The sequence below is a fragment of the Meleagris gallopavo genome, chromosome 13 (assembly GCF_000146605.3).
Source record: "Meleagris gallopavo isolate NT-WF06-2002-E0010 breed Aviagen turkey brand Nicholas breeding stock chromosome 13, Turkey_5.1, whole genome shotgun sequence".
Taxonomy (NCBI): Eukaryota; Metazoa; Chordata; class Aves; order Galliformes; family Phasianidae; genus Meleagris; species Meleagris gallopavo.
This window is the reverse complement of record NC_015023.2, coordinates 11,228,957-11,243,745: the sequence shown is the minus strand read 5'-3', so window position 1 is coordinate 11,243,745 and position 14,789 is coordinate 11,228,957. Positions and strand designations below refer to the sequence as shown.

At 49.4% G+C, this 14,789-nt stretch overlaps 1 protein-coding gene across 1 annotated transcript in view; it reads left to right on the top strand.

The window, feature by feature from the left end:
- HYDIN (HYDIN axonemal central pair apparatus protein) overlaps nucleotides 1–14,789 on the top strand; it is a 105,112-nt gene that overhangs the window by 37,374 nt on the left and 52,949 nt on the right. Inside the window, exons 12-18 of the mRNA XM_019619791.2 lie at nucleotides 1,104–1,327; nucleotides 4,083–4,150; nucleotides 6,062–6,297; nucleotides 7,665–7,765; nucleotides 8,997–9,132; nucleotides 10,285–10,449; nucleotides 13,094–13,246. Of these exons, the coding sequence (XP_019475336.1) occupies nucleotides 1,104–1,327; nucleotides 4,083–4,150; nucleotides 6,062–6,297; nucleotides 7,665–7,765; nucleotides 8,997–9,132; nucleotides 10,285–10,449; nucleotides 13,094–13,246 (1,083 nt within the window). The remainder of the gene's footprint in view (nucleotides 1–1,103; nucleotides 1,328–4,082; nucleotides 4,151–6,061; nucleotides 6,298–7,664; nucleotides 7,766–8,996; nucleotides 9,133–10,284; nucleotides 10,450–13,093; nucleotides 13,247–14,789) is intronic.

Sequence of the window (14,789 nt, the reverse complement as noted above, 5' to 3'; positions counted from 1 at the left end):
GAAGCTGGGAATGCTTGGTGCTGCCCACCGTGCTTCTCTTGGTGCTCCACTGGCTGCACAAACAGCAAAGCATTTCTGTAAATGAGGCCGAGGAACTTTCCATATATTTGGCATCCAGGCTCTTGCAAAAAAGAAATAAAGCAGAGCAACCAAAGGAAGGTAGTAAATGAGGCAATGCATCATGCCAGACGTTTTGAAAAGCGTCACAGTGGCAGGGAAGGACACATTGAGGTGTTTTCTTACCAAAATATTTTGCTCTCTATGTATTTTTAATGCTGATTCCTTATTGCTTCTTGCTATATTAATTTATAATTTCCATTACTTGAAAAGAGATTAATAAGTCAGTGATGCTGTTAGTCAGTGCTGTCCTAAGCAGCTGGACTGGAGATAAACCTCAGCTCAGGGCAGGCTCCCTAAGAGTTCACTTTACCATTGTGCAATCTGAATACCTGAATATTTCCAGCAGCAGCTGCAAAATTAAAAAGCAAAGGGCATTTCTATGCTTTTGTCTCAGTTCTCCTGGCAGATTTTGCAAGGGCAGAAGGTAGGGAAAATAAATCCAAAACACTTAGATAAAGCCCTGGAAATGGCAGGGTTTCTCCCAGCGGCGATTGATAGCTTAATTTGCTGCAGGTGGGTTTGGTGGCATAGCAGTGCAGCGCACAGGCACACGTGGGCATATTGAGACCAGCGTAACAGAGCTGGAGCTCAACAGGCTTTTTAATTATTGTTTTTTACATAACGGTAAGCTCTTAGGTGATGGCTGTGGCTGTTCATAAGGAGAAATTCTTGAGAATGGGTGAAGTTGTTCTGCACCTCACTCCCATCCCCTCCTGACATTGCTGGTTGGGCAAGGCCCAAGGAACTGACAGACTGATAAAAAAAATGGAAGTGTAGAATCACTCTATTTCTATGGAACCGTGACTACTTTGCATGAAGAAACCCAAAGGCAGAATTTGTTGTGTTGTATTTCCATTGGCTTCCACTGGGCAGCAGCACACAGCATCTTCTGCCTCTTAGCGATGTTAATTGTTAAATTAGAAAACAGACCATCCTTTGGTAGGAAGATTCCTCAAGCGTTTCTTTTTTTCTCTCTGCTGCAGGCGATCCTGTTTAACAAAGGAGCCATCGATGCTCTCTTCCACGTGGTGCCTCCAAGCACAGCGCTGGGCTCCTGCTTTGCCTTCGTTCCCCGCGAGGGCCTGGTCCCACCAGGAGGCCTGCAGCACATCCACATCTCCTTCTGCTCCACCATCCTGGGGCAGTTCACCGAGGAGTTTGGGGTCAGCGTGCACGGCTGCCCCCAGCCCGTCACCTTGACTGTCAGGTGAGGTGGGCCTTGGGGTGATCCCACCGTCCCTGGAGGTGTTCAGGAACCTTGGAGATGTGGCACTGAGGGATGTGGGCAGTATTGGTGGTAGGTGGATGGTTGGGCTGGATGGTCCAAGAGGTCTTTTCCAACTTACGATTCTCAGAACCAGGGTGCTATGCAAGCTTGTCCCAGGTGGTCCTTCCCATCGGCTGGTGTTGGAGGCTGGAAAGTCGATGCTTGGTGTTGAAGAGCTTTGGGGTGGCTGTATCTCCTCAATAACTCTTGAGAGCCCTACCACTGGGCAGGGTAGTGAGGGAATGAAAGGAATCTGCAGTTGATTTATCAATAAGGTAGGGGAAAATTGATTTAAAAAAAAAAAAAAAAGAGCAAGGTTATTACTTTGCAAGAGTGGTAAGTAGGTCTGTTGACCTCCGGTAGAGAAACAATTACGTTGGCTTTGTGTTTGGAGGGAAAGTGCTGCTTTTTTTGGAAATCAAGAGGGAACATTTCACAATCAAATAATTTATTCTCCTCTGTCCCTCCCCCCAAAATTGGTCATGGGATGTTATTGCATAAGCAGCTTTCTCCTTGAGCAAGGGCAGGTTTTGCTTGGAAAGATGTGCTTATCACAGGTAGAATATGCCTTTATTTTCTTGTGCCCACTGCCTTTGCCCTGCCATGGCCGTGTTCCTCAAGAAGATGGTTATCCATGGGTTTCACTGCCTTCTGGTTTTCCACAGCCAAATAAAATGGTTTGGTTTCTCCGCTGGCTCCTAGAACTTCACTCCTAGTGTCAGCTCTTTGTAGTCCCTCCCTCATCTTGGTGGGAACTCAACTCAATCAAAGAGGGCTGTTCTTCCTGTTTTTGTTCCTTCCCAATCCTTGAATTCCTGATTCCTGGATGATGGCTCCTTTGCAGCCCATTTGACGTTAAATCCCCATCTGCAGTATAATTCCCAGTGCAATCTACTCCTTGGAGATGGCATTTGCCTCCTTGATTCCCTTTCTTTCACAGTTCCCTCTCTAGCCCTTATATTTCACCCTCCAGCCCCTAAACTCCTTTGAGATGCCAGCTCAGGGTGCACCTCTGCTTCAGGGGGATTTGTGGCCTGGATTTAGTCCTCCATGGAGAGAATTCTCAGTTCTTGGAGGAGATCTGCCTGGTGGGACACGGGGCTGCTAAGGAAGGAACGAGGATGAGAGCTCATGTGGTTTCTCTCTTACCTGATGTTATCTCTCTTGCTCTGCAGTGACCCCGCTCTTCCTATGCACACGCATTAAATAATGCTACTGTAAGACAAAATGTGGCCAAAACCACTGCCTCCCTCTATTTCCTGCAAGCTGTACTGTTATCAGCTGTTGCCCAAGTTGCTTGGGGTTGGCTGCCTGCCTGAGCCTTCTGGGCAGCTGCTCAGGTTTAGCTTGAGCACAGGCACAGCTCACTCAGCAGGAATGGAAGCCTCGCAAGGCTTGTCCCTGGCAGCTCCCAGCATCATCCCCAGCTGTGCCTGGCTTGGAGGTAGTTTTCCATCGTCTTCTGGCATGGGCTGTGATGGGAAGCATGTCTGTTGCAAGTAAGCTGGGCTGGCTTGAGAGGTTAGGGCTGATTATGTGAGGTCCTTGGGGAGGGATCTTCAGAAGCAGCAGGGATTTGGACCTGGATTATTCTCAGGGTCTAACTCAGTTCCAAGGAATCAAGAGTTAGCCTTGGGTTGAAATGCCTGAAAGTCCATTCTTTTTGATTACCTGATCAGAAGATGCCTAAGCCCACAGGAGATTCTTATTTGGATGCCAACCTGAACACTTCTTTCTTTGGTATTTAGAAAGGATTGGAGAGAGTGGGGGACCAGAGATGGAGCCAGGTCCCTCCTGTTGGGCTCATGTACAACACAGGCATGATGGAAGTCCTGTGGATAAAACTAGAAGGCACCTTTCTCTGCAATATAATTAAAAGACAGCAGGTATTGATTGGCTCCAGCCATGACATAAATGAATGGATGTGGTGCAGCTCCAGATGGTGATTTCAGTGGGTGACGTTTGAAGTTTGCAGCCAGCTGCTGGACTGTGAGGGTAAGGGAAGAAGGTGAGCTGGGCTCAGAACATCCACACTTGGTGGTAAAGACACACGGTGCTTGTGGGTGTGTCTGCTGGTGCCCTGGTGACGAGCAAATGCTTTTCTCCACAATTCAGCCATCCAGTGTAAAGAATGTTTGCTCTTCTGGTGGTGAGCAGTGGGTGTTTGGGGCTTCCCTGTATTCATGCCTCAAAATCCTGTGTCGTGTGATCAAGGTCCTTTGAGGAAAGGATGTTCGTCTAGTCCATGGAAACGCCAGTTCCAGCGAGAAGTAGGGGACTTGCAGGAGGGAAGTCAGGTTCAAATAGTGATTCCACTTCATTTGTGTGGACAACTCTGAGCTCTCGTGGTATGGATGGGAGAAATGGAGGCACAGAGCCATCACTTCTTCAGGGTCCTTACCAGGCCAGATGATGGCTCTTCTTTGGCTGCCTCCTGTCCACCTAGACCATGGAATCATAGAATGGTTGGGTTGGAAGGGACCCTTAAAGGCCATCTGCTCCCACTCCCTGCAACAAACAGGGACACCCACAGCTCCACCAGGTGCTCAGAACCCCATCCAGCCTGACCTTGGGTATCTGCAGGGATAGGGCACCTGCCACAGATGCCGTCCTGAACACAGGGGTGATGAGAACCAAACCCCTTGCCCTTCTCTTTAACCAACCAATGCCCTCTGCCTGTCCTTCGTCCCCACAGAGGCTGTGTCATCGGTCCGACCTTCCACTTTGATGTACCTTCCCTCCACTTCGGCGACATCCCCTTTGGTGAGTGCACCCTGGGTTTGGTTTGCCAGCCTGCGTGTTGCAAGCTAACACAAGAGCATCTGTCACATCCCTCCCTTGGGGTGTTAAAACCAGGGGCTGCTGGCTGCTTCAGCTGCATCGTGCTGTTAATATCACACTCGTGGTCATTGGGAAAAGTACCTGAGAGGAAGCACGGATGCACAATGAACACAAAAGTCTGTGTGCTGGGATTGCCCAGGACCATGTGCCAGTCGCTTTCATGGGAGAAATCAATGTGCTGTAAGGACACCCTGCTGTCCTTGAGGACCCCCATCACCCAGCATTCCCACAGATGGGGCTTTTGCTCCTCTGCTGGCACAGCCCCTGCCTGAGCATCCACAGCTCCCATTGAAATGCAGATTCTAACTCCGCAGCTCAACCTCGCAGAAGGCTTTTTACTGAGAGGATATAAAGTTTAAATGTGAAATCAATTGTGGATTGATTGAAGGGCCATTATCATTCTGTGCCCAGGATGCCTCTGTTTGTTTTGGTTTTTTTTTTCATAGACTTTTTAAGAAAACTCCTTACATTTTCTGAGCTGCTTTCTCCTCTCCCTACATCACCATCTCTCACTTTATTTCCTTTGGAGCAAATGAAACAAGAAACGCACCCAGCAGAAATATGGTTATGTAATACAGGGTTCATCCTATGTAATCGGAGTTTATTAATGCGGTGTTTCCAACTGAAGAAGGTGGCATTTCTGTTTCTTGCTGCTTCTAACTGCACTGCGTCTGCCTGCTATGAGCCCTGGGCAGGCTGTGCTTGTCTCTTTTGCACTCATAGCTTCTGGAGGTGGGCACTTGGCACTGATGATAGGAATGCATGCTGCTCTCCCTGCATTTGGTCTTCCTTCTCTGCCTGGACTCACTGCTCCATCGTGGACAGGCAGCACTAAGCTGCTGATGTAAACCTTCACAGGTAGCAGTCAAACCCTGCGTAGATGCCATGTCCCCTTTTGTTAGCTGACGGAAAACATATTTTCTGCTCGGTTTTAAGCATCAGGTTTGAAAGCAGGCTGAGGGTTGTCATGTGCTCAGTCCGCTTGCCTCAAAATAGAAGGTGCTTTCATAGGAGCTCCTGCTCCAGCTGCATGCGGGTGTCCTGTAAGACCTGTGCTACCTTTCCAGCCCTGCGTGAATGCAGCTCAGCCCAAAGTTGCTGCTGGCAGGTGCTGAACCTGCTTTTTGGGGGCTGATCTTTGTCCATATAGATAATCCAGTTGTGATGGGATGGTAGAAGTGGAAGGTCCGATGATGCAGCTGAGCTAGCATGCCTAGCTGCTGTGCCAACTGCCACCAACCTCAGCTGCTAACAGAAAGGGAACACCGCAGGAGTGTTGCATTTGCAGTGATTAGCTACAGGAACCTTGCTTCCGTCCTTGAGACTGCAGAGCACAGTATATGCACTGAGCACATTATAAATGCAGGTGCTGCAATAGACAGCAGTGTGACAGCACGGGCACAACCACGTGGAGGAAGGCATAGCTTGCAGTGAGTAGCTGGAATGCTGCTTTGCACAGTGCTGCAGTTCCCAATTTAATCCTTTCTTTTTCCTTACATATACTTTCTTTATTCTTACTGCGAATGCTCCTCAATGGCAGCATGCTGCTTTGATGGGTTGGAGGTGGTGGGATGTTTGCACGAGATTAAGATAACGTTCAGCCTGAGATGTGGAATTTCATTGCTTGAATTTGCGGAATAAATAACTCGGTCTGTGTGGATGCATGCAGTAAATGAGAAGCAATGGGCACTGTTTAAGGATAGGGCAGAGCTCCTTGCAGTTAGAGACGAAGCCCGTGGTGATGGGCAGCCTGATTCCAAGCCCAGGCTTTTCTAACAGGATATTCCCAGCAGGAACAGAGATGTAACTGGGCATAAATTCATACTTTCATAGGCTTTCCCCACACCTTGTCGTGCCGCCTCAGTAACACCTCCTTGGTGCCCATGACGTTCAGCCTCCGCATTCCCGGCGACGGCTCCGGAGCCCCCAGCGTGAGCAGCTCTGCCCAGGTGTTGGACAACACTCATCTCTCCTGGAGGATAGGGCTTCCAGCTCATCCCAAGCCCACCGAATTCACCGTGGTGCCCTGCAGGGGGACCATTCGTGCCCAGGGGACGCAGGATGTGCAGGTGTGGAGCATGCTACTGTGCTGATCGTGTGAGGGTTTAGCACCACTACTGTTAGAATTGTAGGATGGCCGTGGTTGGAAGGGACCTCAAAGCCCATGCAGTTCCGTGGGCTGGGTGCCCCCACCAGCTCAGGCTGCCCAGGCCCCACCAATGGCCTTGGGAAACCTCCAGGAATGGGGCACCGACAGATCTTTTAGCTACCTAGAAGGCCACGGCGAGGTCTTCCTCAAAGCCTTCTGTTTTCCAAACTCAGCAAGCCCAACTCCCTTAGCCTTTCTACATTGGAGAAGTCCTCCAGCCTCTGAGCATCTCCGTAGCCCCCCTCAGGACCCGCTTCAACAGCTCCTTCTTGAGAGCTCCTTTGAACCACTTCTTTGATTTATGGTGGGCAGAAGATGGCTGTTAGAGAGATGTCATTGCATAGAAGTTTGCTGTTCTTCTTAGCTTTGTTTCTAATTCCCTGCCAAGCAGGAGCTGCACGGACTGCAGTGATCTCTAATGGGGACAGGAAGAGCTGCGGCAGCCACAGGCTGTGCAGCACCTGCTGGGCCATACTTTGCCCTTGTAAAGCTGCACTCCATCTGTTCAAGCCAGCAGATTTCCCCTAGATTTTTTTCTACTGTAGATAAAGTTTAAAATTAAGGGTCTGATTTTTGTACAGTGTTGTACTGTAGTTAGTCTATTTGTGCTTTAACTTGGTTTGCACAAGCCTCGATAGCTGCAAGGTGTATTTAACAACTTGGCCATCACCAGCAGATTTGTGTTTGTCTTCTGTATGTGGACCAGCATAAAATTAGGCCCAAATCCTCAAATCCTCCCTTTCCTTATTGTGGGATGGAGGATGCTGTGCCCAATGGCATGTCTCACTCCTAGAGCCTGTCTGGGATTAGTTATCCTGTGTGTTATTTCTGACTGTCTCTCTTGACCTGTGGGTTGCTAAAACATGGATCACTTTAAAGAGAATTCCTTGGGACTGGACCTTTGCTGTCCTCAGATTCTGGTCCCTTGCCCATTTGGTCTCCAATGGGACACTTCTAGATTGGGAATGCCCACAGCTCCTTCTGAGTTTTGACATGCGAGGCTGGTGGAGCATCCATCAGCAAGATTGTGTCCCACCCATCAATCCCAGGTGGTACAGCTTGTATCACACACAGACACAGGCCTTAGGGAGTGATGAAGTGTTGTTGTGGATGTTCTGTCCCTGGAGGTATTCAAGACCAGGTTGGATGGGGCCTGGGCAGTCTGGTCTAGTACCCAATCTGGAGGTTGGTGTCCCTGCCTGTGGCAGGGGGACTGGAACTCGATGGTCCTTGGGGTCCTTTCCAACCCAAGCCATGGTATGATGCTATGTTATTCCCTTCTGCCAGGTCACCCTGTGCTCCAACACGGTGAAACAGTATGAGATGGCACTGGTGGTGGATGTGGACGGTGTTGGCAAGGAGGTGCTGGCACTTCTCCTTACAGCCAGGTATTGGGACTTCCCTTGCAGCTCATCTTCTGACCTGGGGCTTCCGCCACCAATGTGCTGTTGGGTTGAGCTCTAACAAGAAGCAAAAGTTAATGAGCTTGTTCTGCCCAGCTGGAGCTAAATCAGCTGCAAGAACAGCAGGGCTTTCAAAGCGTTTTGTATGGAAAAGCACCTGTGCCCAACAGACACTGCCCTGAGTGTTTCTCTAAAGGGAACAATAATTATAGTCATGATTGGCTTGGTCTGTGGTTCACTGAGGAGTATTTTCAAAGAGTCATGTTCCTGCAAGGGGAGAGTGGGCTTGTGCTGAATGGTGACCAGTAGGCATCACTTGGGACCTGCTGCTGGCTGGCATCTGCTCTGGGTCATGAGGGCATAATAAAATGGGGAAGGGCTTATGGCAGAATTGATGAGCAAAAGATAAGGGCTGGATGGGAGAGGAGGGGGAAAGTGGTCCTTGATGTGAAGAGAGAGCTCAGATTTCTCTGCTCTCCTGTTCTTCAGACCAGGCTCTGAGCACCTGATGGAGCTGTGGGTGTCCCTGTCCATTGCAGGGGAGTTGGACCAGATGGCCTTTAAGGGTCTCTTCCAACTCAAACCATTCTGTGGTTCTGTGTTTAGAGCCAAAAGTTATCCTTGTCTCAGCCAAATTCAGTCCTGGTGCACTGTGCTGAATGCTGGCTGAATTACAACAGGAATGTAGCTAACCCTGTCTATCTCATTAATTGAATGTACTCAGCAACCACAGTGATGGTAAGCCATTGATAAGCCATTGGCATTTTAGGATGATGCCCATGGAAATAGCCAGGTGGGTTTCTAGTATTTTTGAGGCTGTGGGTCAGAAATGCTCCCTCCATGCTTTTCTCATCAACCTCTCCCCTCTCCTGTAAAATGAGTGCAAGTGGGAAGAGAATGGGTAGTTACAAGCCCATTGTAAAGGAGTGAAGGAGCAAGGTTACCACAGAAGCTAGGACAGGACCCAAAACAGGATGATGGCTCCTGCCCTCGGTGGCTGTGACAAATGGCCAAATGTGGGGGCAAGGGAGACCGTGGCATGGAAGGAGAGGGAATTGTTTGTTTGTTTGTTTGTTTTTACCAAAGTGGGTGGGTGTTATGTGCAACGCATCTTCGTGAGCCTCCTGAGCAAGAGGTACCTCCAAGGACTCAGCAAATAAACCAATTCTGCCCTCCCTCAGTGTCCCTAACTCCCCTCTGTCCATCTCTATCCTAGATGCGTGGTTCCCCCACTGCGGGTGCTCAGCCCCGTGGTGCCCTTTGGGCGCTGCTTCCTCCAGCACCCCTACCAGCGGGCGCTGACCCTGGTGAACGACGGCGACGTTCCTGGCTGCTACGGGCTCCTGCCCCAGGTCTGCCTCTGCTCTTCCTCTCCCTAAACCTTCCCAAGGGGCTCCAGATCTCCTGCTTTGTTCCTTTCTGCTTTCTCCTGTGGGGGCTCTTTAAGCTCTTTGGCTCAATGACTCAAGCATGTCAGGGTAGAGGCCGGTCACCTCAGGGGTCAGTCTTGGGACTGGTGCTCTTCAACATCTTCATCAGTGACAGACGATGGCATCGAGTGCACCCTCAGCAAGTTTGCAGGTGACACCAAGCTGAGAGGTGCAGTCGATACGTTGGAGGGAAGGGAAGCCATCCAGAGGGACCTGAACAGGCTGGAGAAGTGGATCCATGTGAATCTAATGAGGTTCAACAAGGCCAAGTGCAGGCTGCTGCACTTGAGTTGGGGAAATCCCAGGTATTTATACAGGCTGGGAGAAGAACCCCTTGAGAGCAGCCCTGTGGAGAAGGACTTGGGGGTCCTGGTGGACGAGAAGCTGGACAGGAGCCGGCAGTGTGCGCCTGCAGCCCAGAAGAACAGCTGTGTTCTGGACTGCATTAGAAAAGGGGTGGCCAGCAGGGAGAGGGAGGTGATCGTCCCCCTCTGCTCGGCTCTTGTGAGGCCCCATCTGCAGCACTGCGTCCAGGCCTGGGGTCCCCAGGACAGGAAGGACGTGGAGCTCTGGGAGCGGGTCCAGAGGAGGCACTGAGATGGTCAGAGGGCTGGAGCAGCTCTGCTGTGAGGAAAGGTTGAGGGAACTGGGCTTGTTTAGCCTGGAGAAGAGAAGGCTGCGGGGAGACCTCATTGTGGCCTGCCAGAACTTGGAGGGAGCGTATAAACAGGAGGGGGAACGGCTGTTTGTGAGGGTGGGTGGTGACAGGACAAGGACTTAAACTGAGACAGGGGAGGTTTAGGTTGGATATGAGGAGGAAGTTTTTCACCCAGAGGGTGGTGAGGCAGTGGAACAGGTTGCCCAAGGAGGCTGTGGATGCCCCATCCCTGCAGGCATTCAAGGCCAGGCTGGATATGGCTCTGGGCAGCCTGGGCTGCTGGTTGGTGACCTGCACACAGCAGGGGGTTGGAACTCAATGATCACTGTGGTCCTTTTCAACCCAGGCCATTCTATGATTCTGTGATACTATGAAATATCCCTCTAAAATGGTTAGAAGCTGTTTGTCCCACCTAGGAGCATCAGGAGGGTGCTGCTGTGCAGTACTCCAGCTCCGCGCCCTGTGGGGTCATCCAGCCCCACAGCTCAGTGGAGGTGCCGGTGACACTGCAGACCCAGGTGATGGGCGAGCAGCTGACGGTGGCTTTGGTCGCGGTGTTTGGGAGAGAGGAATCCCCGCTGGTGAGTGCCAGAGGTACCCTTTGCATGGCTCAGGTTGGTGGGGTGCGCTGAGGATTTCCGTGGGTGAATGAGGGATGATGGCTGGGGTGGCAGGAAGCCAAATCTTTGCTTCGCTGGGTGCTCGTTGGCTGCGTGCGGCGCTGAAATCAGCACGGCAGCCTGGGATGGGGAGAGTGTGGGCATGGGCCAGATGCTGCCATATGCCTGGAAGTGTTTGTTTGTCCTGGGAGCGAAGGAGGTGACAGGAGCTCTGCATTGCACCAGGCTGTGTCCCCAGAGACGGTGCACTTGCAGGAAGCAATGCAGGAAAAGTGAGCTGGATGTGCGTGTACACTTTCTGCTATAGCTCAGGCCCAAAGGAGCACAGGAATGATACAGCCAGTTTCCCAAGCAAAGGGACAGCACTGACCCAGTCCCAGCTGTTTCTGATGATCCTACCCCAGGTGCTTCTAGTGACCCTCCTCCACCTTTCCACCATGGAACTCATTGCTCCAAACCCAGCTATGGGCAGGTTTGCCACATAGAACTGATGTGAGCATGGAATGCAGGGTTGATAGTTTTGCTCGTGGCATCTGCACTCCTGGCATCCAGAGCAGAGAGAGGTGTTTTTCTACCAAGCTTGGGAGTGGATGAGGCAAACTATTCCTGGATTAAAGCCTCCTAAAATTTGTTGTTTGTAGCCACACGTACACGAGAGCAATAACAAAATACAGGCAAAAAAATCTTGCATAGTGTCCCGGCTTCATTTAGCTGAGATCTAGAACGAATTTAGCTAATTAAACTTTAATTTAAAATGATATTAACTTTGAAGCAGCTACACTAAAATGTCTTGTCATCCCTCTGAGCATGAAGTAGGATGTCAGAGGGTTGCTGGGAACCTTAAGCTTTCTGTAACAGAAAGGAAGGTTGACATTTTGAAAGCTGTTTGAGGGATTTAAGCTCTCATTAAAATGAATGGAAGTGATGCTGCTAAATCCCCTAGATGCTGCTGAATGTCTCAACCCAGGCATTTGTGGGTCTCAGTGTAAACCAGTCAACAGGAAGGCCAGGCAGTGCAGGAAGGCAAATTTTGCAGCAAAACCTGACATTTGGCAGAACGTTTTCTTGTAAATACAAGGCACACTTCCCTAAAAGATGAGAGTTTCTCCCTGTTAGAACAACCCAGTGGTTTTGCTGTTAGCTTGTTTTTTAACTACAGTGTTCTTGCAGAGCTTTTACCCTTGGGTTAACAATTTGTTTCAGCCTTTACCTTAATTTTTAAATTTCTTGCTTGAGATGAATTTGCTGTTCTTTTGCCCAAACGGTGAGAATTTCAGCTGGAGAACCCTTGCTGACCCTAAAGCAGTGGTTGGCACAAGACTGAACTCATGTGTGCCCATTAAGCTAGTCAGTATTGTGCAGCATTTACTCTCTAGTTGTTGAATAAGTGAGTTTCTTGCCATCGGGCTAGGTTCCTGCATTTTCTGTAGGACTGCTCTATAGTGTGAGTGTTGATTCACTATTCCATACTGTGACTCGGGCTGGAAGGGATCTTGGAGATATCAGGTTCCATTTCTCCACATACATGCTGCACTGATGGCATATCTTAGCCCAGTGGAACATGCGATACAGATCTGACCTCAGTAGAGCAACCACAGTGTGTTCCCACAAAACCAAATAGGGACTTGGTGTTGTCATCTTGAGCCATGCCTTCTGGTGTTGGTATCAAGTCCTTATGGCCTTAGGTGGAACCTCGGACCGCTCCCTCTGCCTGTGTCACCGTGCTTTCAGCTGGGATTTTCTTGCCTCTTCCAAGAAGTCCATGGATGAAGGGTTCTTTTAATACGAGCCCTCTGTTGGTGAGGACTTATGGTAGCACACACTCTAATTGGTGCCAAACAGGTTTCTAGCTCCTCCTTCCTCAACCAGCTCCTGGTTTTGAGGTACAGCCTCCGTGCATGATTTCTGGTTCTTATCGCACACAGTCGCGTCCTATCAAGAGGAGAGCACTGGCTGAGGTGGAGGAGTGGTTCTGACAGCTGTCAATGCCATTTCCCTCTGTCAGACATCATTAAAGGTTTTACATTATGGTTTTATTGTGGCTGAATCCCGCTCTGTGCCTTCTGGTGAATCACACAACATCTTGTCAGCGTGGGAGTTTTGTGCATCCGAGTTTTGTTGGGGTTTTTGGGACGGGTAAAAGTCGGCAAGACTGAGTAAATTCTCGTTGTTTTAATGATGTGAGAAGGCAGACTGGTAAAGGGATCTGCATTTCTCTTCCTGTAGCCTGTACCAGTTCTGCAAGTACAAAACTGTCAGGTTGCAGACTGGCAAAGGAGAAAAATGCTGAATGATGTAATTAATAATTAACAACTGCTATTCCTATAGCACGAGGAGTAAACATAAATACAATTCAAAGGCAAGTGTGAACAAATTGAGAAAAGCTGGGTTTCTTCACCCCCAGTAAAGGTCTCTTCTGTCTTTCAGTTGGGATCACCCCAGGTCCTCCACTTGCTCCAGGTCCTCACTTGCTTTTGTGTTGTTACAACACTAAAAGCTTCAAACAGTCATAACACTCCCTCAGCCTAGGAGCATTCTGAGCACTGTCTCGTGTTTTTAACCTTTCTTTCTCTCTGGGGGTCTTTTCTACTGCTTCCTGGAGCAGGAAATCCATTTAGTGAGCACTGGAGAAGGCCCAGTTGTCTACGTGCATCCAAGTAAGCTGAATTTCGGCCGTATCCCAGTTCTTCAAGATGTTTCCCAAACTCTGCACCTCTTCAACCAGGCTGTCATCCCTGCATCGTTCTGGTCAGAGATGGTAAGTGATTGCGGGGTGTTTTCCAACCTATCGTGACTATCTATAGCAGCCTGGGACTTGGTCTTACATACAGTATTTCCATGTCACCATCTCAAAGAGAAAAAGAAACATCTGTGACCTCAGACGGCTGGCTCTGGTTTATAAATGATGTTTTTTTGGAGGGTTTTGCATGCTGTTTTGTGATAGATTGCACCTGTGGCTGCGATCCCATTGCAATTCCTTCCTTCCTTGTGCAGCTGTACCCTGCGGAGCTTGCAAGGGGTTTCTGCCTCTCAGTGCCCTAATTTATGGGACTGGGTGATAAATACACCAGCCTCGTGTTCTCCAAGATGCTAAGGCTGCTGTTTCGATCTCCTGCTGGCACACTGCACAGGACAGCTCCTTCCCCTGCCTCCCATCTAATGGCTCATCTTGGAACTGTGGCTGCTAGCAATGAGGCTTATAGATCACAGACCCCACTCGAAAGAATGAGCTATTGATTGAAATTTTCACAACAGCAATGTTACAGGACTGGCAGCTTAACAAACGGAACGAGATTAAATTAAGAGGCAGTGACAGGGAAGGCATAAAGCAAGTGTCTTGTTCAGAATAGAAGAGGTGAGTGCTGTAATGGAGATGGCCACATTGCCCACTTCGTGGTACCCATTTTGTGCAAATCACTGTTCCTGTTCAGTTATGCTTTCTTCTTGACTTATGGGTGAAAAGAGCAAGCTGAAATGCAGATGAGCTATTTCCCTGCTTTGGGTCAGCTTTGGAGTCAGCCAGGAGAGAGGCAAGCCAGGCTGGAACTGAAAGAAAGATCTCCAAAGCTGTGCATTGAGGTGGAGAACTCTGCTGGCCTTCTAGTTTCAGCAGGGATGGAATTGTTTTCTTCAGAGTGTTTGGTATGATGCCATGTTTTGGGTCTAGGGGAAGAACAATGTTGATAATGCACTAATGTTTCTGGTTGCTGCTAAGTAGTGCTGTACAGAGCCAAGGCCATTCACAGCAAAGGGCCCAAGGAGCTGAGAAGGAGCAGAATTGGGACAGTTGACTTAAAGTGGCCAAAGGGATGTATATTCCATACCATTTGGCATCGTGCAGAAGGAATTTTGAAGAGGGTGGGAGTTCATCTCCCTCTTTTGCTGCACAGGAGACTAGCTGGGCACTGGGGCTTGGATTTTGGTCTTGCCAAAGCTGGAGGGACCATTTCCATGTAGCAGACCATGCCTTAAAATGTGACATCAGCCACAAACGTGCTATGGGCTATGGCCAGGAATTTGCAGCCTTGTGCTGGAAGTGGGTTGCACCAAAGTCTTCTGAGGATGGCAGAAAGCTGTGTTTTCTCCAGGATGTGAGTTGCACGTGGCTTTTTGAAGGGCAGGAAAGGGTTGGAGGAGACTTTGGGAAAGACGCCTGAAACCTGGCTGTAGGGAAGAGTGTTTATTGCATCAGTAACTTACATGAATTCATGCCCTCTCAAAATTGCTGTATTTTGGTAAACAAAGAAATTGTCATCTATTCATCTAAGGAAACTAAGAGTATTCTGCTGCGCTCATTGGCC